Here is a 27,170-nt window from a genome sequence, read left to right as displayed (position 1 = left end):
CACAAGTTTGGTAGACAACATATCCGCCATGTTTTTTATGGAGTATCCTCACCACCAAACTCTGCATGAAGGCTGTTGTATTTAAACCTACTAGGTATAGTGGCCCCGCATATCTTAATTGCTACTAGGTGCGCATAAGAACAGCAGCAGGATACATTTGTGCAGGGAACCATACATAGAGCTCTTTTGTGTTAAAAACCTCACATTTTCAAGTATCTGCATTTCTAGGGTTAGAGGTCTAGGTTTCAGAGATCGTGTATTATGAAGGGGGACATTTTACAGAGAACTGAACAGACAATTTATAGGCATTACTTTTCACTTGAAAGTGGAATACATAGATATAAACTGCCAAAGGCAGAGAGGGAAAGAATCCGTGGGAGAGAATAAGCAGATCAGAAAAAGTGGGTTTTGCTGTGAAGAACTTGATGCTTGTGATGTTGCAAGTTTTCAAGTGAGTGAAATTCCAGGGAAGAGTACAGCGGCAGATATATGCCAGCTTCTTCTGCTCTAGCACTTGAGTCTGGGAATTATTAGAAGAATTCATTATCATCAGGTTACCTTCGTATTTACCATCTGCTATGTGGCTAACTCTGCCCATACAATGTCATTCTCATTGTGGCCCCCAGCCCAATAGGAAATTGTATGACATTTGTACAGTCTGTTCCACCACAGGCAGAAGGCCATGCAGTGATTGTAGGTTGCCTTTCCCTGCAAGTCCATAATGTCTCGAAAGACGAGCCATCTCCAAGCTTGTGCCTTATTGTACTGATTGCAACTGAACTAACCATGGTCTATGCTGCAAACCAGACTAATGTACTGTTTTATTTCTTTTCCAAGGTACCCTGGGCAAAAGCTCTGTACAGCTACCGAGGGCATTCTCCCAACGAGCTGCAGTTTAATAAGGGTGACATTGTGCTCTTACAGCGCCAGCTGGATGAGAACTGGTACCAGGGTGCAGTGAATGGCATCACGGGTATCTTCCCTGCCAGTGTAGTACAGGTGATGAAAAATCCAACACAACCTCTACCTCTCTGCCGAGCCCTGTACAACTTTGAGTTGAAAGACAAGGACAAAGGTGAAAAGAAACATTGCCTAGCATTTGTGAAGGTAAGTTCTCTATGCATTCATACCCTCCATGTTGTGAGAAAATTAAATCATGTACAGTTGCTATGCAGCATTTGTCTGTCACACACAGTATCCTTTTTCGTGGAAACTGTAGAATGCATGGCCTGGCCAAAGCACACTATTACTGGTAGAAGGTCAGTTGATTCTCATAGTAAATTAAGTTCGCCTTCTTAGAGAGCCTGCCGGTTGGTACTGTATAGGTCATTGCTTGCAGTGGCCTTTTCGAACAAGATAACAAACAAGTTTGTGGGTGCAAATCAAAATAAATTCTAATCCAAAGTTTCCCACCTGCATCAAATCAAGTATCTGAGTTTTGGCTGATAATTCTTTCTTGTTGTTGCTTTTTCTTGTGTTTGTTTTAGGTGTGAAACTCATTAGAAGAAACAAGGGTATTCCATCTTAAAGATATTATTGCATTTAGGAACGGAAAATTATTTGGTACAAAAGAAAATAATTTTCAATGACATCTATAGGATTGAAACGGTCTTAGCTTTGAAATTTATTGTAAGACGAGTAGCCATTGAGAAGCTCATACCTCTAATTCCTGATGCAAGCGAAAGACAGTGTCCATGATGTGATCATTATCAATTGTTCATCCCCAAAGCTTCACTCATTCACCGAACACAATCTCAGTTTCACCATTGTTCGTCTCAACAAGTCAGCTGCATAAGACGCACATCAATGCATGATTTTGTGAAGTGAAGTTGTCTCCACTAAATCTACACGTGTTCAGCCTGCTTTCTACCTGTGTATTAAAGCCAAGGCTGAAAACCGAGAATTATTTATGAAGAGTTTGAGAAAAAATGCTAAATTAAATGAGTAGCAGATTGAGTGCCTGTGTACTCAGCAAGGGTGAAATTAACAGAGAAAATATATTTTCTCAGAACTGAAGGGATTTGCTTATTGTAATGTTGCATACAACCTCTTTGGTTTAATCTGAACCCAGAGCTTGTAAAGTGAGGGTTTAAAACTTGACGGCTGAGGCCTTCTTAGTTGAGATGTATTGTCAAGTAAACCACGCCTTATTAAGAGAAAGGAACTGGCTGTGTCCCAGCCCTGTGTAGGGATGGTGCAATGCTTTATAGTGCAAGGAGTACACTTTATCACCTTTCCTTCCTAACAGGGCCATCTCTAAACTTATGGGGATGTTTTACAACACAACTTTTCTATTGGCTGAACAGCCTCTCCTTCCTAGAAGGGAACGTTTGCAAGTATAACGCACTACATTTTCCATATTAAAGACCAAAATTGCCCTGGCCCCTCAAGATCTCAATCTTTCACACATCAGCTACAGCCTAAATAAGTACAAAAACAGTCCTGTTTCTTTTGTAACTTGTAATTTGGAAATTTGGTCGAAGGAATAGAGAAATCGCCAGCTGGGCTCTGAAAAAATGTATTATCAAGTTAAGACTTTCATGCTGGAAACATAGTTGTTTAGGCACCAGAGAACAATCAAGAGCAGCATGCAGACTTTGGAAACAGAAGTCCTCATAGTAGAAGTGATGGATAGTTGGTTTATGGGGGTAACACAATTCACATCACAGTTTGACAGCTGAATGGGTGTAGCCAGGTCAACGAAGGATGCCTTTGTTGACATCCTTTTTTACACCATAATATACATGCTTAAAATTAGTCTGAACCACCATCTTTCTTCATGTCTTGTTTTTCCACTGAAACTTTAACCTTTGGTAATGATTTCTCTAACCCCACAAGTCTGGACAACTATTGCCCACAAGTCACTAGTGATCGTTGAATAATCTATAAATCTCTGTTGGCTGTCAACTCAGAAGAATATTGAAACCTCTTCTCCATATTTAAGCAGAGTTTTTACTTTTTTTAAAAACATTTATAGTGTGTTGCAATATCTTTTTAGGATGATATGATCAGCGTGATACGTCGAGTGGATGATAACTGGGCAGAGGGAAAGTTGGGAGACCGAACTGGGATCTTTCCTCTCCTGTTTGTAGAGGTGAGTACAATATCTGAACGTTTTCTCAATGAATGCTGTTCTGTTTTTGTAGGAGGGGAAACAATTCCCCTCTAGTCAAAATCTCAGTGAGATCAATTGTAAGGCAAGGCATTAAGGGCCACGTGTATCAAACATTTTTGCATTCGCAAACGGTGCGAGTCGCAAAATTCGGCCGTTTGCGAATGCAAAAATGCCTTTCACGATGTATGAAAGGCATTCGCAGTGCAATTTTAAGGAATCGCAAAGATAGCGATTTCTTAAAATTGCACCCCCATTTAGAGAGTCGCAAATTGCGATTCTCTAAATAGGAAATCACAAATAAGGAATTCCTATTTGCGATTTCCAAAGCACATGTATCAAGCATTTACTAAATGCGAATTGGGCATTTAGGAAATGCAAATACCACAAACTCAAGTTTGGTGGTAAGCATTTGCAATTTTTAAAAATGCATTATAAATGCATTTTTAAAAATGACATGTAGAACACGCATGCCCCTAGGGCATGTGTGTGCTTCACATGTCCTCAAATATTTTTTGGGGGGTGCATCAGAGGGGACCGTAGGCCCCCAGCACCCTGGGGTTTGCATTACCTAATTTGCAAATTCCTAACAGGAATTCGCAAATCGGGAAATGCAAAACCATTCGCACCTATGGGCCTACAGGCTCATAGGGATGAATAGAGTCGCATTCTCTATTTGTGATTCGGTAATAGCAATTGCGAATTTGAAGAAATCGCGATTACCGAATCGCAAATTTCATACACCCTATTTTGCATTTCTTAAATAGTGATTTCTTAAATTCGCTATTTAAGAAATGCAAAACGGATCTTTAATACATCTGGCCCTAAATCTCACAAGCTGAAAATATCATAGTCAGGCATAAAGGTAAATAGGGGGTCTGACTAGCGTCCACAGATGTAAGGGTACACAGCACAGGGGACCTATCTGGACCATGGAAATCTTCAATACAGATCCACATGGTGTGCATTTGAAAAGGTTAATTTCTCTTAAGTAGTACAGGCGACTACAGAGGGTTGCTCAAATAACTTTTAATCAGGTGTGTGTTTATGTTCCTCCTCAGGAGTTCTGAACTTATGTGTGAGCCTTCTTGTCATGCTGATACTGGGTATGTCAAACCTGAGCAGACTGGAATGGAAGGTTATGCTGAGGTTCTGTAGGGACATGAGTTTCTTTGGTACCTGGCAACATGGACATAAAGTGCTTGACCAGAGAAATTGTGGTTGCAATAATAATACACTATATAAGAGGCCAATTTTGAAATCCGTACACTTTGACGCAGAAGCTTTTTCTGAAGCCTCAACATGTGGCTTCCAGAGGTTATCTCTGGTACTCACATTTTCTCTGTTATAAGGTGGGACCTCATCTCTTCCTAGCTTGGGCAGAGGATAATCTCACTGTCCCATCCATTACCATGGGCTAGCCGTTGTTCTAACTCCCCTCCACTTCAGGCAAATCTACCTTACTTTCTGTTCTTTCTGTTTTTGTCTGCTTGACCAGTTATTCAAGTCCACAGTAAAAACTCCTTGCGAAATATTACAAGACTAATTTGGTAACTTGTACCTTCATTCCAGTGAAAATGCAATAGTTTACTACACAGCCACCCTCTGGAAGCACTTTCTGTTTTTCTCACAAGTGACAGTTTAGGATTTAGTCGGGGAAGGATTCTGCCTGTGCTCCATATTTATTGGTAGTGTGCACCTCCTCTTGTGATCCACACAACACTCACTAGGCTGTCTTATCTCTTTCAGTCTAGCTTTGCTGCTCAGCAGATCCTAGACCACAGCAAAGGCAGCAGAACAGGCTTTAACAGCAGCACCTCTTCTCCATTGAGGAAGCCCCTTCCCAGGGAGAAGACCCCAGAGTCTGGGATGTACCACAAGTTTCCTGATGCCACAAGGAGGAAGGGCCAGAGGCAGTTCATCATCACAAATGCCTTGAACACAATCAACAAGATGGTGCACTCCCCAGGTGACCGGCGGTCCCTGGAGATTAGCACACCGGTGCTGATTAGCTCCAGCAACCCTGCAGTTCTTTTCGAGGGCAGTGAAAAGGCAGACTCTGTATCCAGCTTCCCGCTACAGGTAAGGCCTCTAAAGATGAGTATATCTTTGGCATTGTATGACACTTTATGTATGAATCAGTTTTCAGTGCATTTTGCTTAGATAGTTGCTACTATCTTGGTTAAGAAGAATGGTTCTTAATTTTAGCTCCTAATAACGTCTGTGCCCCGGGACATATTCAGAAAAGGGCCTCGTCTTCTAGAAGCACTCGCCTGTTGGGTGTCCCTAGACTGTCCTGAAAGCGAGCCCGCCATTGGTTTTTAATGTGTAACAAAATTATCCTTGGGTTAAAATGTATTTGAACTGGCTTAAAAAGGGTGTCTTGACAAGCTATTTCAGCCTCAGTCACCATACTAGACTGCTTGCAAACACTCAGGGCCAAATTTACTAAAAAGTGTTGCAGCACTGTGCTGCCCTAAAATTGGAAGCGCCACGCTGCGTCACTTTAGAACGAATATGTGATGGAACAACTAGGTCCTAAACAACTACTTGCCTAAACCACTACTGCTAAAAAACTAAAAAGTCTCCACAACGAAGTACTGAAGAACTCCTGTCTAAACAACGATTTTGCCTGAATAACAATTGCCTGAACACCGAATTTTAAGGTAAGTTTTTCTTTTTAGGGTCGAGCCTGGGCTTGCCCATGCGTATCACTTGCGAGACGCTGTAGTAGTTAGAAAAGGGCTCAGAGCCCCGTCCATGTCACATCAATGTCTTTCATTGGTTCGTGGGTTTGCCTTTTAAAATCTGCTTGCTTTCATTAGTCGAAGGCATGCATACGTCATGCCTTTTCCGGTGGTTAGCCCTCCTCAAGCACAGCGACCATGTACTGAAAACATACGAGGCTCGCTGTTTTCCATCCGGTTTGTGGACTACTTTTTCTCTTTCTTTTCGCAGCACGATCTCGCTTGGCAGAAGTCGAGCGCTTTGCATGAGATCGACCATGTTACATAGTTAATTGCAGTTTTGCCGGTTACATAGATAATTGCACTTTTGCCGATAGGTTTCACTACGAGTGAACTGTAGAAGCGCGATCGTGCTCGTTTTTTCCATTTAATGAGACAAAAAAAGTCCAGTTGGGGGTTTACAACTGCTAATAGTTCTAATTCGGAGAAATGCAAGACCTGTTGCGTTGCAAGTGCTTGTTTTTTTTTTAATGGTTTATTAGTTGTTTAGAATATATATATATCACTTATAATAATATATATATATATATACATATATATAAATACATTCCAAACAACTTCTGAATATATATATATATATATATATATATATATATATATATATATATATATATATCTCACAAGAAAGTCTCGGAATGCAGGAACTCTACACAGCGGTCCTGGATGGGCTCCGAGAAGCCCTAATAAAGCTTCCAACACTCCTTAAAATAACAGGAGACCCAGGACACCTCCAGAGTGCAATTTAATTTATTTCAGCACGAACATCCTATGAAATAAATTAAATTGCACTTTGGAGGTGTCCTGGGTCTCCTGTTATTTTAAGGAGTGTTGGAAGCTATATATATATATATATATATATATATATATATATATATATATATATATATATATATATATATATATATATATATATATATATATATATATATAGATATGTAAATTCTAAACAACTAAAAAACCAAACGAAAAAGAAAAACGTACCTTAAAATTCATTGTTCAGGTAATCGTTATTCAGGCAAAATCGTTGTTTAGACAGTAGTTGTTCAGTACTTTGTTGTAGACACTTTTTAGTTGTTTAGCTGTAGTGGTTTAGGCAAGTAGTTGTTTAGGACCTAGTTGTTAAGGATGTTTCCCTCTTAGAATTGTATAGATGCGTCGTATTTACTAGAATACGGCGCACCTCTGCGTTTCCCCCTGCGCTGGTGCTAAATTAAGCTGCGTAGCACCAACGCAGGCATCCTTGCACCATCATTTAAGGATGTCTGCATTTAGGGGTTTGAATGTTTATTTGCGGGAAGGTATCCCTTAAATAATCACAGAATGCAGCACACACAGAAGTGCCAAAGCATCATTTGAAATGATTGTTTTTGTGCAGGAAGTAACATGTTCCTGCAGATAAACAATCATTTCTGGCATTCTGCTCTTTCTATGTGTGCTGCAGAATGCACACACAGAAAAAGAAAAAGCTGAGGAGGAATACAAGTATTACTCCTTGTTGCACCTTGCTAACGCCACCGCTGGGGTGGCGTTAGATTTTGGCACTGCCTCAGGTTTACGAAAACGTGTAAATCTGAGGCAGCGTCAAAATGCGATGGGTGTTGCTGTGGCATGCCCACCTCAACAGCCATTGCACCCAGTCGTGGCTCGTTATGTCCTCTGCTGTGTGCCGCTCCTCCATCCCTCGTCACTCCAGGCTGCAGGCACAGGCTCCCAGCCTGCCCTGTGGCCAATAAGTGTCAGGATTGCTTAGGAGCGCCCAGCCAAGGCGCTCCCAGTCAGACTGGGAGCCTGTTCAGGCTCTCTCCAGCTGGGCTGGAGAGAGCCTACTCCTCATGTGTTTTGTCTGGCCTGAGACGGCTGGCCAAACATACATTCGGAGTGGGAGGGTGCTGAGCACTCCCACTCGTCACCCCCGTGGCCCTGCCCCTTTAAAAGTAAAGGATAATAAGCAAAGTTTATTATCCTTTTCTTTTAAAGGTTTTGCAGCTGCCGCTGTTGGCAGATGGGGGGTGACGCTCCTCCTCCCTAATGGAGGAGCCGCCCCTGATTTCACTCCCCTTCCACGCAAAGTGCTGCGTGTGGAGGGGCAGTATGTACAAGGTAGCGTTAAACCACAAAAAGTGGCTTAACGCCACCTTGTAAATACGGTGCAGTGCATAGCGCCAAAGGATCACTAAAAGTGACGCTCCGGTGGCATTAGAGGCTCTTAAATATGCCCCTCAGTGGGCTGCGATCTCGTGCGCAGGAACAGAAAATGTTTTCCTCACTACATATAAGTGTTACATGGATGATCCTTGCACATTACAGCAAGCCATCTGAGTGATTACTTAGACAAACACACCTGTAAATGGTGTGTAATATCAGATCATGCACTGTCCTTTCAGGTTATTTGAAGTATGATTTACAACACACGAGCATGCTTTCAAAATCTCTTCATTTAATTACCTTCGATGTGCTCATTAAAACTTTGTCACACTGTTTAAGGCAATGGGAAATCTTCGAGTAACTTAGGTCGCAATTTCCTTTTAATACAGTTATTAATCTTGCATCTTTACTTTTTTTATACAAATAATTAATTTCTCATTGGCTTAAAATGCCATGTAAATAATGAAAAACATTACGTTTGTGGGTCCCTTCTAATATTAAAATATGGATTCTAGGTGATAGACTGTAGTTCACCGTTCATAAATTATTAATTCACGTTAACTACTCCTGTAATAGAAAACAAATTTAAAGCCCTCCCCTCCGTACTATAGTATTACCTATGTATTTGTCTCAAGTATGTCAGATATGGAAAATACAAGCGCTTACTCCATCTGTTCTTGAGCTATAGATTTCAATAGTGGGTAGACTTTCCAGTATTTAAATCACAAAGTTGCCCATGGAAGAGTATCTGTGACACAGTGAGTCGGGATGTGAGTGGGTCAGTCAGTAAGGCAGTGAGTGAGTCAATGAAACTTCATTGCCTAGACTACAGACAAACCTGCCTTTCATCTATCTACCGCATCTTCTGATAAAATCACTGTGCTGCTTGTCCTAAAGTATCTCTATAAAACTCTGGGGGCTCTGAGGTTTTTCTACCCAGCTCATTGAAAAGGGCAAGCGCATGCCATAAGGGTGAACCTCTTTCCAAGCATCTCCCTCTCCGAAGGAGTGTAAGGTTTGTGTCAGTTGTGTGAAAGGGAGTAATGTACACCTCAGTAGGTTGTTTCTTCAGTAAACAGAAGCCACCAACAGAGACTTAAATAAAAAAATAAAAAAGCAAAAATATATAAAACAAATTCAAGAACGGAAAGCCATGGAGAAAATGTAGGTTGTGCAGCATGAACAGAAACACACAACTTTTACTCTTGGTGTGCACTTAAGATCTACAGAAAGTTCCATAAAAGAAGAACCATATTCAAGACTAGGGCATAACACAGGTCCCTGCAGCCACGGTGGTGAAGAGGGCCCCCCAACCATTTGTGGGGCCCCAAATCTTTGAGGGCCCCCTCTAAACCCCAGGCAGTGCTTAATTTGAGCCGGGGGTTTCCAGTGCGGGGCACCAGCACTTATTTTTGAGGGCCAGAACTTATTGTTCTGCCTCAAGCATTTACTGTGGGCAAAAGACACATGGGAAACACAGAGGAAGAGAAAAAAACGAAAACGCGTCACAAAGGGAGAAAGCAGAAAGCTGCAAGAGTGATCTGAAGGGGCCAGGAGTGGCTGTAAATGGATTAAAGAGGCCCAAGATGTCTTCAGGAATACGCTTCCTCAGTATTCCGTGCTCGCACATTTAATTGCAGCAGCACAAAAGGATGGTGGACGGAGTCTTAAAACTTTTCAAACACTCACCCTCCAGTCACAGATCTGGGTTTAATCCATCGTTCCTTTGCTCACCATGCCACACCAGGTTGGATCCAGCCATATCCAAACAAGTCTTGACCCTGTTACTCATTTAATTGCAGCAGCCACGTGTTTCAAAGGAGAGCTTTAGGCAATGGCACATTTTTATTTGCAAATTAAGCACTGGTCCTGGGCCAATGAATACTAGAGGGATTTGGGATACTCTAGTGCCCCTTCTCACATTTACAGGATGGCCACCAAGTTGTGCCGCACCACTAATTCAAGATGAAAATGTCTGCCCAGCAAACAGTACAATACCCAGGGTAAAAATATAACAACTGAAGACGAATGAATGAATGGGGTTCTTGGAGAGCTCAACTGTCACTCTCAGTTGAGTATCCTGACGCTGAGCCTGGACCTAACAACAACGAGTAAGATCTAGAGGAAGGATTAAATTAAGAGTAGCAAAGAGAGTCAGGGGCAAGAAAGAGCCAGGTCTTCAGACTTTTTTTTTGCAAATGGCTTCACTATCTGTAAAGCAAAGGGAATTCGGGAGGTGTTTCCAAGCTTTGGTTTCTGAGTACCAAAAAGGACTTTCCTCCAAGGGTCTTTAATATAAAAGGGGGGGGGGGCTTTAAGAGGTTGGCAGTGGAAGACCTCAACACCCTCTGCATTTTGTAGTGTGTAAAACGGGCTGTGAGGTATTTTGGTTCACTAGAGTTGAATGCCCGGACGACCAATAAGATTTTGAATAGTACCCTCTTATGGATGGATAACCAGTGAAGTGTTTTCAGCGCAGTAGAAGCAGAGTTCTGCTTAGGAAGTTTCAACACTGGTCTGGCAGCAGCATATTGGACCATTTGAAGTTTGTGAAGTAGCTGCCTGGAGGCACCTGCTTACAAACTGTTGCCATAAACTAGTCTAGAAGTTATTAGAGCAAAGGCAACTATTTTTCCAGGCAGTGAATGGGATATATATTTTTTTTTTATGTAAGTGACTTTATCAATTGAAAACTCATTCCTGCTCTCCCACAGCCTGGGGGGTGGAAGGAGAGGACGGTGTCAAACTTCACACCCACATTTCTAGCAACTTGTACAGTGACAGGGGATGGAGGGTCAGAGGTGGGCCACCATTGGGTAGGGGGAAAAGGATGGGCTTACTGACTAGTAGCATTTCTGTTTTATCCAAGTTACATTAAAGGCTGCTTTTTTGCATCCAGAGTATGACCTTAGTGAGGCAGTTTTGAAAAGTATCTTCAGAACAGAAGGAGCTTCTATCTATGGATAAAATGCACTGGGTATCATCAGCATAGGAGGTTGTGGCTATGCAAAATAAAGTGATCAAGGAGATAAGAGGGGCCATGTGAATATTAAATTGTGCTGGACGCAAGAGCTCTGGAAATAAATATATAGAGGCAGATTTATGAAAAGTGGCGCTGCACCTAGTTTCTTGCCCCCTTTAACGCCTCCCTAATGCCACCATGTGTGCGCCGTAAATAATACACGGCACACCATGGCGGCAGTTAGGGAGCTTTCTTTTAACGCCTGCTCTGAGCAAGTGTTAAAAGTGCCGAAAAAAGTCTTAGATTTCTTTGTGCTATTTTTTCGCCCCCCCCCTCCTCCCCCCCCCTACGAGGGATCGCCCCTTTGCATACATTATGCCTGGTGCAGGCATGATGTAGGGCAAAGGGTTACAAAGTGATGCAATGCATGCATTTCGCCACTTTGAAAATGTCGCACAGCATTTTAGGGCCTTCTAGTGTCACATTAGCGTCATGCAAAATTATGCTAATGTGGCGTTGGAATGGCGCTAGGCCCCCTTAAATCTGGTCCATAGTTTTAAAGACTATGATGATCAGATTGAATATGAAACAGAAAATTGTGGATTACCAGTTCACTGCACCCATAGTTGGGTGGGCTTCTTTGCTGAAGGCAAGAAAGTTTAATGAGCATTGTTTTGCCAATGTTGGAGTCACCTTGTCAGACACTTTCAATTATAAGCCAGTCCTAGTGGCCTTCCGAAAGTTTACGACACATTTTTCTTGTCTCGGAAGAGAAAAAACAAAACCTCCCGAAACAGGCATTAACTGAGAGAAGTATGTTCATTTCTAAAAAAGAAAAAAACACATCGCATATGTAGTGATTCCTATGTGCGTGCGTCCTGCGCGTGGTATCCCTCGACCCTTGAAGAGTTGTACTGAAAGAGTCTGCGTTCACTGCATACCTTGTGCTAGACAGCTCGCGCTCACCTCAGCGCCATAGTGCACCACAGTGCAAGGCAGCCTCCTCAGGGCTCCCACGCATAGTCGTTTTGATAGCAGAACCTTAATTTGGCAGTAAATTAAGAATAATTCGGAACATCCAAGGCCTGTTCTTTACAGGTAGATAACAAAAAAAATATCCTCAAGCACACAAACTTAACAAGGTATTCCAGACTGAGCAGAAAAAAACAGTGACGCATACGGGCTAATGTAGACATAAGATAACATACAGGTTTTATTCTCATCATAGCCAAGGATGATAAAGACTTACACCAGAAACAGAATGCCTTTGTTCACTAATTCGTTTTGGAAACTTATGGAAGTAAAAGAAATAAATACATTTGACCTAGAGGAGGGTAGAAAGTGAACACTGGGTGCTCTTTCTCACATGGACGGTTCACGGTGTTATGTAATGGCAAGTGCAGTTTCTAGAGAGGTAAACAAACATCTCGCATGATTCATAATTCAGACCTGTTAGTTGTGTTTCCGCGCCGGCAGTAGGCAGAGAGGCCGGGCTGAACTGGCCTTCAGGGCAATCAGGCAGTGCTCGACATTCTGGTCTGACAGCTCGGTGAGTGGGCCAGTTTTTTGGCTTTTTGGGGGCCTGTTTTATGGTGTGTTGGACCTATGTCTACTGTTGGCTTCCGTGATATTAAAACGCCTTGCCTACAGCAAGCACAAATCCATGCAATTTTCCATACATTGCAAACACTTACACAGCTTGTCTCGACAAGTTCATATCAGCCCCAATTTGTAAATATGGGCCACTTTCTAGTTTGCTAATTGACAAATGGGGGCCACTTGAACTTTGGTGCGAGGGCCTATTTGTGTCACAGAATACTGGGCTGCTAATTTCACACTGGTGGATGTCTGAGGCAGCCATGAGAAGGTCTGCAAAATAGAAAATCCTAAACTAGTGCGGCCTTGGACGCTGGCGCCCACAGCCATATATTATTTTGCAGCAGGAGAGCATCTCTGCTGGGTTTATTTATTCATGTTGTAATGCTGCGTGAACATCAAATTCGATTCTTGGACAACCGAACAAAAGATGATATATAGAAAACGCAGGCAATATTTGAAGGTGTTCATAGAGTATTACACCAGGTATGGAGTGAACTCCACTATTTCGATGTTAGTCACGTTCTTCTAGATTCTGGATTAAACTCAGGATGATGAAAGGTTGACTTTACCTACCCACGTTACAGATGATTTTTGCAGTGTTTGCTCGACCTACGAGGTACTTTGTTTCCCTTATGATTTAGATTTAGGGGCATGAAGCTTTTGAGAAGGTGTCATTTTGAGTCTGGCATAAACCATAAATGTGTTCGATAACCCAATATCCGAACATAGTAATTACTGTTTGTGCAAGTGTTTGAAATAGAAATGTAGAAGTGCAGATACTTATTTTCCCAGAGTGCCTGTGCCGGAATTGTCCCATTAAAACATTGCAGTAGTGCTAGTAAGTGCTAGAAAACTCTCTTCCAAACTGAAGAAGTGCAGGTACCCAGCTCCTGACAGTACCTGCCCATTTAAAGCTCTGATTTGTGCACCAGTTGAAGTTAGCGGTAAAACCACTGCTCATGATTGGTTTTACTTCCCGTTTTTCAAATTGCCTTAAAATAAGCCATATAGTACTTTGGGATGGGAAACTGAGAAAGCACAGCTGGGCAGCAGAAGTGTAACCTTCTTCACTCACAAATCGGGGGCTGGCTGGATTCCACAATCAACCCACCGGCCCCACACAGTGCAGGCGTCCCACAAAATGAAAGAGCTGGGAAAGTATGGCCACCAGCAGAGAAACATTCCTCTGCACAGGAGGGACAGGGAAGCATGACAGCAGCAATGGAAACTTCCTTCATTCACAGACGAGAGGTGTCTCCAACGAGTAGCTCCTGTGTGTACCCCAGGCTACAAAAACTGTAAAGTTTATGTAAAAACAAACATGTGAACTTTTCTGATGTGTTCAGTATTAACATTTAAATAATATTCATAGCTTTAGATGATTTTCATCAACATAAGGAGCTTTTACTACAAAAAAGGTTGGAGACACCTAGAAGACTGAGCTGAGTAGAAGGACAAGCTTCCCTCGCACACAGTATGGACACTGGAAAGGATGGGGGGAGTTAGGGGAGACAGTCACATATAAGAGCAGGTAGCTTCAGTTTGTGGATTTTTTGAGACCTATGCAAAATGATATTTTGCCCTTCAGTCACTCTCTTTCCTCGTTCAACAAAGTCTTTTTGAGGTGATTTATTAAAATGTGCCACCTCTTATGACCATTTTGACAGCAGCACCACTAGGAGGAAGAAGCATGGGAAGGGCTCATGGCAGGTGAGGCACATGTGAGGGGCAAAAGAACAGGAAACAGGCAGGATGTACAGGCAGAGGTGTGGAAGAGCACGCAGAGATAAGTGCAGGTGGAGATATAGGAACTCTCCCAGGTGGTCAACAGTAGAGGAGGATAGGGCCATCCGCAGAAAAGGGAGATAGGAAGGTAAGTGGTGGGAAACAAAGAGATGACCAGGGAAAGAAAGGTCTGTAGTGCACCACTGTCCACATCACTGGTGAGGCTTCATCTTCAATAGTGTGTCCAGTTATGAAGGACAAATCTGTAGTATTCTGTCAAGTACTGGGCCCAGACTTAATTGGGCTTTGCGCCTCCACAAAGTGATGCCAAGCATTGCAAAGCGACACATTGATATTTACTTTCCAGCGCCAGTTTTATTGTATACTGGAAAAGTGCCCTTTACTCAGCACAAAAAGTGCTTCACATTTCTTTGATTTATTTTGCATCAATCGGGCAATATTGGGACATTCCCTGGGTAGATCAGTGCAAATTCATAGGTTTTGATGCTAGCCCCCTTCTCTTAAAATAGCCATACTGGGCTTTGCATAAAAAATGAACACATCCCGAAGCAGGCGTTAACTGAGAGAAGTATGTTAATTTCTAAAAAAAGAAAAAAAAAACTTTGCATATGAAATGATTCCTATCTGCATGATCCTATGTGTGGTATCCTCCTACCTTTGTCTAGGCATAAAGATTTGTACTGAAAGAGTACTACATATCTTCTGCTAGACAGCTCACGCTCACCTCAGCACGATAGTGCACCATTGTGCAAGGCAGCCTAGTAAGGGCGCCAATGCAGGGAATGACAGCAGCATCAGACCAGCCCAAACAGATATGAATTTACACTGTGTTTCCCCCTATGTAAAGCAGTGTGGGCCTCATTTACTAAGTTTTGGCACAGGGCAGCGCTGCAAGCCTTTTTGCTGCGCCACTCTGTGTCAAAACAAAAGGGCAGGAATGCGCTGTATCTATAAGATACAGCACATTCCTTCTCTTGTCCCCTGTGCTTGTGCACAAATTGCTGCGATGGTGCCTGAGTTGCAGGGATGATTGTTTATGTGCAGGTCACCACACCTCCCTGCACACAAGCAATCGTTAATGGTGTTTTCCCCTTTCTATATGTGCTGCAGAGTGCAGCACACATAGAAAGAGGACAGAAACGGGTAATAAAGAATGCTATTTCTCCCCTTTGCGCCACTTTAACACCACCCCTGAGGTGGCATAGGAATCTGACACATTCCTAGACTTGTAAATCTGGAAATGCGTCAAATTCCATCGGATTCCGTGGATGTTGCGTGATAACACCTATAGCAACATCCATGGAACGCCCCTTTGACACAGTGTCATGGTTGAAAGGGTTCCATAATTACAAGGCCATGAAAAGTCACGCAAGGTGGCTTTGTGTGGACTTGTAAATATGGGTGGGCACAATGTGCCACTGCAGCGTAAAACAATGACGCTTCAGTGGCACAGTGTGTCGCTAGGACCTCGTAAGTGAGGCCTTGTATTTGGTAGCTGTCCTCAAGAAACCCTCGGCCGACCCCACCGACCTCAAGAACTACAGGCCCATCTCTCTGCCCCCTTTTCGAGCGAAAGTCATTAAGAAAGCCATCAACAACCAACTCGCCACATTCATTGAAGACCACAACATCCTCAACGCCTCCCAATCTGGCTTCAGGAAAAACCACAGCACTGAAACAGCCCTCCTGGCCGCAATGGATGACATCTGCTCCTTGCTGGACAAGGGAGACACTGCAGCCCTCGTCCTGCTCGACCTCTCGGCAGCCTTCGACACAGTCTCCCACCACACCCTGATATGCAGACTTCACAAGGCCGGCACCAGAGACAAGGCCCTCGACTGGATCCGATCTTTCTTCTCTGGCAAAACTCAATGAGTAAGACTTCCCCCTTTCCTCTCGGACCCCACGCCCACCACCTGCGGAGTTTCCCAGGGATCCTCCCTCAGCCCCACAATGTTTAACATCTACATGGCCCCTCTAGCCACCATCATCAGAAACTACGGACTCAACATAATCTCCTAAACTGATGACACCCAACTCATCCTCTCCCTAGCCAATGAACCCAACACAGCCAGACACATCTTCCGCGAAGGCATGGGAGTAGTCGTCAACTGGATGAAAAGCAGCTGCCTACAACTCAACGCAGACAAAACTGAAGTACTCATCATGGGCCTTCAACCCGATGCGTGGAACAACTCCTGGTGGCCCGCCACCCTCGGAATCCCCCCCACGAACCAAGCCTGCAACCTCGGAATCATCCCAGACTCCAAACTCAACATGGACCGCCAAATCAACTCAGTCACATCCACCTGTTTCCGCACCCTCCGCCTTCTACGCAAGACATTCAAATGGATCTCCCTCGAACACCGAAAGACCGTCACACATGCTCTCATCACCAGCAGACTGGACTACCGCAATGTGCTCTACACCAAAATCAACAAGAAACTCACCCGCAAACTACAAAACATCCAGAATGACGCCACCAGACTGGTCCTCAACCTACCCCAACACTATCACATCTCCAAGCATCTGCTTTCAGTACACCTTCAAGATCCTCATCCGCGCACACAAAGCCCTCCACGACACGGGACCAGCCTACCTGAACATGCAACTCAATTTCCACGTACCCCACAGGACCCTATGCTCAGCCCAGCGCTCTCTCGCCGAAGAACCCTGCATCAGAAAAACAAGAACAGGAGGACGCTCTTTCTCCTACATCGCTACCACAGCCTGGAACGCCCTACCGCCCCACCTCAGACAAACTACACCCCTCTACAACTTCACAAAAAAGCTGAAGACATGGCGATTTAAAAACAGGGATATTTGAAGAACCATCGCACTGATGGATGCTCCACAAACCCCCCTCCCCCGTCCCCTCAGCACTGTGAGACCCTCACGGGTAAGTAGTTGCGCTTAACAAAAGCTGATTGATTTGACTGATTGAATAGAAGCTACGCCCCTGATGAGTACTTGTCATTCTGTCTTAGTGTTCCTTTGGGTTTCCTCTAGGGAGTGTGTGTATATGCTAGTGTCTCTCCCCCTTGGGCAGAAATAGAGAGTAGAACTTGCTGATGCAGTGTGAGGCCCAGGATGCTTAGACCTTAATAAATAGATCATCTTTGTTGGTTTTATTACCAAAGCTGGAAGAGGCCACCCTCACCCAAGTACTTGGAGCCCTTCCTCCCGCCCAGATTTTCAGGGATGACAGGTTTCTAAGGTGGCTGCTCTTGGGAGGCCAGGGCTTCCTTCTTTGTAGCAATGTGGAGCCCTGTAGTACGCTCCTTCCCTCTATCCAAAATGGCGCTAAGGTACTGGGGGCCGTATTTATACTTTTTGGAGCACAACTGCGCCAACGCAGTTGTGCGTCAAAAAATTTAACGCCGGCTAACGCCATTCCAAAGCGCCATGCGGGCGCCTTATTTATGGAATGACGTTAGCCGGCGGAGCTGCCTGGTGTGCGTAAAAAAAAATGACTTACACCAGGCAGCGCCGGCGAAGGGGAAAATGGAGCTTGGGCGTCAAAAAATGGGGCAAGTCAGGCTGAGGCAAAATTTTCGCCTCAACCCGATTTGCGCCATTTATTTTGACTCCCAACCCCCATTTAAATGACTCCTGTCTTAGCAAAGACAGGAGTCATGCCCCCTTGCCCAATGGCCATGCCCAGGGGACTTATGTCCCCTGGGCATGGTCATTGGGCATAGTGGCATGTAGGGGGGCACAAATCAGGCCCCCCTATGCCACCCAAAAAAAAAAAAAAAAATACTTACCTGAACTTACCTTAAGTTCCCTGGGATGGGTCCCTCCATCCTTGGGCGTCCTCCTGGGGTGGGCAAGGGTGGCAGGGGGTGTCCCTGGGGGCATGGGAGGGCACCTCTGGGCTCCTTCCGAGCCCACAGGTCCCTTAACGCCTGCCCTGACCAAGCGTTAAAAAATGACGCTAAAGCGGCTGGACGTCATTTTTTCCGACCCGCCCACTCCCGGGCGTCATTTTTGCCCGGGAGTGTAAATACGGCGCACATGCCTCGGAGTCATTTTTTAGAAGGGAACGCCTACCTTGCATATCATTAACGCAAGGAAGGTGTCCACGCTAAAAAATGACGCAAACTCCAAGATCTTTGGCGCTAGACGGGTCTAACGCCAAAGTATAAATATGGAGTTAGTTTTGCGTCGGATTTGCGGAAAAAAAAACGATGCAAATCTGGCTCAAACAGAGTATAAATATGCCCCTGGGTGTGCTCGTAAAAACCCCGGAGATTGTTCTACGATCTACTAGTGTTTCCTTTAAAAATAACATGGTGGATTATGGAAATGTGTATTTGATGCCCATTTATGTCATGCTGTGCTAGGTTTTGCTGTCTCCTATGGACATTTAAATTGAGCCTGGTGTGCAGAGTTCAGTGCAACAAATTGTAGCCATCGAACTGAGAAATTGAAAAACCTGGAGCACGTCTCTCTTGCAACGGCCTCATTTGTAGATCATTTAGCTATTCTACTGAAAAAAAACTAGTGGGTTCTGAAAAATAAATCACCAATAACGGTCCACTTAGGTTCACGGACAGTCAGGAATGTCAGAGGCTATTTCAGTCTGGTTACTCAGTTTACAGGTGAGAGTACATGCAACCAATGCCATTGTTTTAAATAAATATTAATAATTATTAAACCATTCACTTCTTTATATCAAATTCCAACACTCAGAGGCTTTCCGCACCTCCACTCTCACTTCTGTTCACATTTTTAAAGCTCTCCAGAAAATGACTACGGTTGGCTTTTCGTATTGCCCAAACATTTCGATGAGAAAGAGTGGCCTCAACCATTTTCCCTATGATAAAGCATCATATCTTAGGTATGTATTAAAAAATAGCAAAACTGCAAAGATAGTAACCATAACCAGATCCACCCTTTCCTCCTGACTTGGGACAATTTAAAGTTTTTGGTCACAGCAATATCTTGAGATCAGGGGCAGACTAACCTACAAGTAAAACGTGGGAATATCACCATAGATTGCTGCCTCTGAAAGGTTGGTACCATTGGGGTAGCAATATCCTTATCCTAACATGTGATTGACTGACCAATGTCGGCTAGCATTTCTGAGACATCAGCCTGATGGATTTTCCAGTCATCCAGTTCTCCTGTGGTCCTTTTCACCTTTTTCCAATGGGACACCTGCTGAAAGGGATTTCTCTTAGAAAACGTGTAGGTGGTTCTGATAAGCAGGATCAACAACCGGTCAATTTAATCAATAGCACAAGAACAGCTATTCTGGCTTCAGAATAGAACACAATTGTGATTCAAGCATCTAAGAAACAGCAATGGGAGTGATATTCAGGGTAGGGCTTGAACTTTGCTAAGGTAGAGTAGGGTTTTCCTAGAAAGTTGTAATTGAGGATTCGGTATGGCTCAAAACCTGAAGAGAATATGAATTAATTCAACTCCATTTGTGGAGTAATTGCTGCATTTATTAGGAAAAGTTGCTGCCAGTACATAAGATGAGTTTTCTACACTTTCTTATACATGGTGAGGACAAGAAGACCATATCAGTAATCCAAATGCCACATTTTATAATGCTGTTTTCCCTGTTTTTCACAACCTCAGTCACCTGTAAGTGAGACTTATGCATGGAGAACTGCTATAGCTTCATTCTTTTTTATTTATGGAATTTGTGATGTTTTGCAGCAGATGCACAATTGAATCTTCCTCTGCCAGAAAAACCTAAACATGAATAAAAAATATGAGTTGGATAAAATAACTGAACTGTTTTGCATAAAATATTTCATCCATGCTTAGTCAAGGTCTAGGCGTACTCTTGTGATGTCTGTTGGTGATTACACACTTTAATACTGTGCAGGCAACAGAACCATAGTTTTGGGTGGTGTCAGTGCGTTTACCTGCAAAAACTGTCTAAGAGTGAAACCTAAGTGAGAACTAAAGCAGATTCAGTAATTGAAGACACCATAGATAGAAAGAGCTCCTCCTTCATTCCACATCTTTTTTTACCTATTTAAGAGCCTACCAATTATTGCCACAGGGAGCAATGATATAAGCATGGTGTATGGATTGTTTTTTAAGCAATTAGAAGTTTTACAGAGCATGTAAAACTTCACCCTAGGATTTGGGCGGCATATTTTATTCTTCAGGAAAGGACCCACTTCGTTTGCCAGTCTGTTGCCATACAAATATAAACATGTACTAGAAAACTGAATGTAAAATTGGAAAAAATATAAAAAGTAAATCTGGTTATAAAACTGAAAAACATGTAAAAAAGTAACAAGGATTTCAATTTAAAAGTATGTCAGAGTTTAGTTACATTCTGTAGCTTTTCTCCATGCTGATGCGCAGCCTCAGTCATTTTTTGGTCGATTTAGATAAATTATAAGCTTTTTGATTCCTTGCAGCATGCCTTTGACTTTGCATTTGTGGCCTTTTGCAGTTTCTTCCTCTACATTTGCCTATGATCATGATATGTGTGTGTGGAGCTCCTGACATGCCACACCCATGCTAGATAGGAGTGAGAAAGATTCTGATAGTGCAAGCTATGTGAAAAATGATGTAAGATAGGTTGTCATCTTGACAACGTTAACAAAGTAAATTTTTAATTGAAAGGTAAGCACAGTCTTAGATGTATTGCAAATGAAGCGGACCGTGGAGCACGGAATGGGTGGGGTGGGGCAAGTGGGGTGAGGGGAAAATAAACTTTAAATTTATTAAATAAAAAAAAAAACACTCAACTTCTTCGCTCCCGCATCGCTCCTCGGCTCCTCTGCTGCAGGCAGGCACAAGCTCCCAGCCTGCCCTCTGTCAATCCTGATGCTGCTCATGGCAGGGTGGTCCCAGGCAGATTGGGAGCCTGTGCAGGCTCTCTCCAGCCCGGTAGCTGTGTTGCCGGGCTGGAGAGAGCACACTGCGCATGTGTGTTTGGCCGGCCCGAAACAGCCGGCCAAACATACTTGCGCAGTGATGGAGAGTGACAGGCACTCTCCCTACTACTAGTCACCACCGTGGCCCCGCCCCTTTAAAAGAAAACAATAATAAACAAAGTTCATTATTGTTTTCTTTTAAAGGTTTTGCAGCTGCCAGTGCTGATGTGGGTGGGGGAGTGGAGACACTCCTCCGTCCTAATGGATGAGCCGCCCCTGCTTTGCACTAAAATGTTGTGCAATAAAAGCACATAGTGATGGACTCCCAGGGGTGCTTTGTCTTTGAAATTAAGGCTCATGACTCTAAATGTCTAAATATGAAAACCTAAAAAAGTGGCCACGATAGTAGTCTGCTATTGTGAGAAGCAAGGAAATATGTCATACAAACGTCTTATAGAAGCACAGTCCCTTGTCCAACAATCTTCAGTCACGTTAGCGAAGTATGCACAAGTGGCCAGTGCAGTGTCGCCAGGGGCGCGGCTTGGTTTTTAAGATTGGGGGAAGAGAGCTTTAGAATTCCAAACAATCACACTGGTTAAAATACATTATGCAAGAAGCAGGGCGGGAGGGGGGCTTAAGGAGCAGTAGGAAGGGAGAGGAGTGCGGATTGTGGGGGTTTGAAGAATATCCATTTTAAGACCCTTAAAACAGAGGCAAGAGTGTGTGCGTGTGTGTGTGCGGGTGTGTACGTCTACCCAACTATTATCTACAGAATACATGTATTAAGGGGGTGGAACATCCCAAGCACACCCCCCTTCAGCTACACCCTGAGTATCACAAGGTAATTTACAGATGAGTGAGAACAACGAGTTTCCTTGGGTATGTCCACCCTGCACCAAGCAGTGATAATAAATGTGATGTTACACCTGCCAGTGATGCGTGCATTTCTAGTATGAATTGTTTCCCTATGTGCCTCTCGGTGAACATGTATGAAACTGCAATCCCACTCTGTCTCTTTATCTGTCTTATTTAATGTTTCATTGCCTCCCCCCAGTTCTCTTTCCCACATTCTCCCCTTTTGTCAACCCATCTCACACTACATCTTTTTGCTTCCCCTGTGTTCTTTCCATCACCACTTTCCTAAGCTTCCCCTTCCTCTCTCCAGCTTCATATGTTCCTTTTAGCTCTCTCCCTTCCCCAGTCTGCTCTCCTTTCATTCTCTTCGTTTGTCTCTCTTCTCTGAAGTGTTTCCACATTCCATTTCTCAACTGCTCATTTCTATCTCTTCATTTAATTATATTACCTCACTTTTTATTTCCTCCCTCTCGGCAGCTCTGTCTTTTGTCCCCTTCTTGAATTTCCTTTTAATCTATCATTCGACGGCACTTGCTCAAGCTCACTACTCATCTCTCTAATCCTCCTCGCTTCTAGTCTCTCCCACCATCTCCTCTGTTCTTCCTCTTACTTGTTTCCTGTATTCTCTACTCCTCTCCCGTCTCCTTCTCTCCATCTGCTCTTCCACGTCCAGCAGCTTTCCTTGATGAACCCTCCTCCACAGTCACCTCCTACCAGCAGCACGACTCCTGCCGTCGATTACCTGTCGGAGCAGTAGTCAGGGTGGGCGATGTGGTGAGTGGGCATTACAGGACCCTGGCACGGCCATCTGTAGGCCCAGTCCACGTGCCTGTGCAGCAGCGTCTGTTCTAAGGGAGAACTAGGCAATGTTGATAGAAATGTTCGTTCATGGCTCTGTGAGGGTCCAAAGTAAGATGATCCGCAGATCTACTTACTAACTGTTATTCCACCCAGACTGATCCCTTTTAAAAGAAAGTTAAACTTTGACCGTCACTTCATTACCAATGAACTCTTGGAATGTTTGCCAGGCTGAGAGCTAAAGACCCAAAGATCCAATGGACGTAAAAAGGGCCCATACTAAGAAATCACTAGGCTGACACTAAAAGGTTTTTACAGTACAAAAGCAATACAAAAGGGCTTTACTAACACTTTCTCGCAATGCTTTTAAGAAATGCTGTTGTTTTAATGATGCTCCTGCAATTGCCACAGGGTATTTGAGCCAGAAATGTTACAACCAAGCACTTTCTTAGCAGCATTCTTGAACACCAGGGTTGCCTCTTTCCTTGTGTTTCTGGCTTAGGGAGGAACAGGTCCTTAAATTATGCTTAGGCTATTGAAGGCTCTTAGAGCATGTGGTACATAGGCGTCCATGGCCCCAGGACTTTGGCGTCCCCCCCCCCCGGCTCATCAAGTTGCTCTATCAATGCTAAAACATTGATAGGGTGACTGCCACATAAAACAGGACCCACATAGTACAGATCTTTTTTTGAGATATTAATAGGCAGGGATCTCAGATACTGTTTTTATTTGAGCTGACATTTCAGTTGAGGGGCTTTCTTTTCATTATCAGAATGAGATCCAGACAGGGGCGCAACTAGACCCAACCTTTGGGGTGGCTAACACTTACAGCAAGTTGTGCAGGTCACGCATTTCAAGCAATGCGGGTAGAGCTATCTTCACTGCCAATATGAGGGAAAGAAGTGACAAACTTTAGTTCAAATGTATTGGACAAACCCAATATGAATAAGATTGAAAGATTGGAGTCTGCGGTTACTCCTGTTTCTACTTGGCTGAGTTGGTTGGTGGCAGGCCTGGTTGCTGAGGTCATCTTGCTAATGTGTGGAGTTTGATCCAGTTGGTGCATATGAACATTTTGATTTGTTACATGTTTATTTTTCTGTGATAAGAGATCTTCCTTTATTTGACCACTTGAGGCATTGTTCATTAAAGTATGAGTCAAGATCAGATGGGTTTTCATACTTAAATATGATTTGTGTGTCATCTGCATAACAGTAATTGTTGAAATTGAAGAAGTCAATTAGTTCTGGCGGAGAGCAAAGGCAAGTGCTCTAGAGGAAGTAGAACTGTTAGGAACATTAGGTGTGAATTGAATGGAACTGACCTAAAGAGATAAAGTGAGATTAAGTGTCTAATAGAAATGATGCAATTTTCTTCAGTTCACCCCTGTTCTGTTTGTTTTGAACTCTCTGTGGCAGATTGGGATGATTAATAGTATCAAAGGCAAGGAAGAGTTCAAGTAATAAGCATGCAGTACTCAATTGCAGATATTTGTCTTAAAGCAGATCTTTCTGTCTTTTTTGTCTAAAACAGTCTGTTATTGGCCAGAAGTAAAAAGGATCTCTTGTTTCTAGGCATGTTTGTTTTAAGGAGGGTTCATGTAAGACATTTAGAGTCCCTCTGGGAAGATAACCATTTTGAAGGAGTTGTTGACAGTTCTGGCTGGACTGGTCACAGAGGTATTTAGGAGGACATTGGTCTGCAGGTAAGTAGCTTAGTCGGTGATATTCAGATGTGAATCTCACAATTCCCAACTAAACAAGTGGGAAAAACCAACACAGGTATAGCAGACCCGATTCTGGCCCCCAAGACCAACTGCCAAGACAATAATGCATTTATTTAAGGGGATGTTACACCCCAGGCACACTCCCTGAAACTAAGCCCCTGTGGATTTGTTGTTGATTCTGCTGACCTACAAGTGTTTGCAGCATTGTTGAAGTCTTCTGTGGTCAGGTTGTTAAAATAGTTAACTATAGTTGTTTTGTGTTTTGTTATCTGGTGAACTAAACCGTGCTGCTAGAGTTGTGGCTGAGCAGTGGGAAGGCAAGGAGGTTAAGTAGCAATTAAGGTGTGACATGCAATCAGCAAGAATCAGTGATGAGGAGGCCTTTTGCTGTGTTGCCAAGGGTCGAAGATGCTCTAAGGTACTACTACTTCAGGTATTGCGGTTGAATGATCCTTTTTCCTCTGAACTCCTCTAGAGGGGTTGTTGTTTGTGATGTTTAGGCCCTCATTAGGTCTTAAGGTCACTCAACAGCCCCCCGTTCAAATCTCCTTTCCTGTGGTACATGCTCTTGGTCACTGTCAGTTTGCCAGGGCATAGGGCAGGTCTCCCTGAAGCAAGGCTGACATCATGTTTTGTTGTTTGTTAACTTTACTTGCTCCAGTCAGCTTCCACACTACCCTTTCCAGGAGAAAATAAAATAAAACATCTACAATGCTCACCATATAAGCACTATGAAGTGCTGATTACAGCATGTGTGCATGGAAATAATGTATATTTAGACTAACGACTATACATTGAGATGCACATATGCACTTGTATAGTATCCACAAAACATCAGATTTACAAGAGTCAATTAAACATATACAGAGTGAAAATACCATAAGAGAAGCCATATTAGTAGAAAGCAGAATATTGCCTGAAGATGCTGTTGGGATTGGAATGTCCCCAGCAAGGTATACAGTCATGTAGCCCTATCCGAAATGTCAAATTCGTAGGCCCATCTTTATACTTTTTTAGCGCCGCATTTGCGTATTTTTTTGACGCATGGCCCGCAAACTTGCTAAATACAATTGTATTTTGTACGTTTGTGCCATTTTTCATCAAAATGAAGCGCAAATGCGGCGCTAAAAAGGTATAAATATGGGCCTTAGTATCTGGTTTCCCAGATTTTGTCTTTAGCCTCATGCTAATCCAGTGCATAGAAGCCTGTACTGTCCCTTGACATGGCTGAGGTCCTAGATCTGTCTGGTGACCTGAAGGGGCATGCCAAGCATTTCCTCATTTTGCTGACAGTGGACTACTGGCTTGTCACAGGTTTAAGGTCGAACTGGGACAGAAAATAAGCTTGGTCATCAAAAAAGTGGCCCGTATTCGTAAATTGGGTCAGTTTTGAACTTGTAAAAACACCTTATAATTATTGGTAAAGATGTGGAAGACTGCATGGGTTTGCCACAAGTAAAGTTTGTTTTAAAATCAGGGACATCTACAGTAAAAACAGACTCAGCAGACTACAAAACAGGCCAACGAACAGAAAAAACAGCCCACAAAGTAATCTTTCAGAGTATCCCATTAAGCACTGCCTGATTGCCCTGTAGATCAGTCCAAGCCTGCACAGGTTTAGCATTTAGAGTTGCAGCATACTGTGTTTTGTGAATCCATAGTCATGACCAGAAATTTTTATTTGTGCCACTGGATTGGAGGCCCCACTTGTGTAAAGTTCTGCTTCAGTGCGCTAATCCTAAACCTTGTACTAACATTCCAAACATGTGTTGTGCATGCAGCTTTTGCGGTACATGAAATATGTGCACAAGTATGCCAGAAGGCTTGCAGGTTCCATTTCATTTTAGAAACCCCTAACCTGCACCTGTGCACAACATTGTTTTCCCAGATGTTGAGGGTTTTGCTGACATTCCTGAAGCTGGAGGGAGGAGACCTAGACAATTAAGTGGGCACAGAGAAGACTAGATCCCTTTGGAAATTCACGGAGGCCCTTTTGCTGGGAGGAGCTGCTTACTTGTCTTTCTGCAGTGCTGCTATGTGGAAGATGGTTGGGGTGAAGTTTGGGACTGAAGTCTCTTTTCAGTGTGGAAAAGATCTTTTTAGATGAGCCAGACATTTGTATCTCCCATGATCATTCTACAGTGTGGCTGCTGATAAGTCAGGCTTAGAAAGTTCATGGCTATTTGTGCCACTGTTATGGGCACTCCAGGCTGGAGACTACCCTACTATGAGGAGCATCACTCTGCTTTGCTGCATACTGATATGACTGCTGTGCACCCAGGCCCAGTTTCTGACTGACAGCCAGCTTCTTAGATGAGAGTGGTTATTCCCTAGAGTCTTGCCTAACTGGAAGAACTGTATCTCTGAACTTAGTGCCTGGAAGCCAGCCTGCCTACAGAGAGAGGGAAAGATCCAGCCAGAACGTGGTGCTGAGGGTCTACCCGGGGGAAGAGAGACTACACAGAGAGATTGGTGAGCCCGAAAGTATGGGTGCAGTCTCTCCAGAAGTGACGTGCCAAGTGTAAATCATGGATTGGCGGCTAACCTCACCCCTCTGCAATAAGAACAATTGAGACTGAAGCGATTGAAGCCAAGGCCTCTGCCTATGGCTATCACCACCGCTGCT

The 27,170-nt window shown here is 43.5% G+C and overlaps 1 protein-coding gene across 7 annotated transcripts in view; it reads left to right on the top strand.

Moving 5' to 3' along the window:
- SH3RF2 (SH3 domain containing ring finger 2) overlaps positions 1 to 27,170 on the top strand; it is a 260,863-nt gene that overhangs the window by 135,660 nt on the left and 98,033 nt on the right. For all 7 annotated transcript variants that reach the window (XM_069244686.1, XM_069244689.1, XM_069244683.1 and 4 more), the window contains exons 3-5: positions 838 to 1,107; positions 2,999 to 3,094; positions 4,862 to 5,194. In XM_069244686.1, coding sequence (XP_069100787.1) covers positions 838 to 1,107; positions 2,999 to 3,094; positions 4,862 to 5,194 — 699 coding nt within the window. The remainder of the gene's footprint in view (positions 1 to 837; positions 1,108 to 2,998; positions 3,095 to 4,861; positions 5,195 to 27,170) is intronic.

Source organism: Pleurodeles waltl, chromosome 7 (assembly GCF_031143425.1).
Source record: "Pleurodeles waltl isolate 20211129_DDA chromosome 7, aPleWal1.hap1.20221129, whole genome shotgun sequence".
Classification (NCBI taxonomy): Eukaryota; Metazoa; Chordata; class Amphibia; order Caudata; family Salamandridae; genus Pleurodeles; species Pleurodeles waltl.
This window is presented reverse-complemented; position numbering and strand designations above follow the sequence as displayed.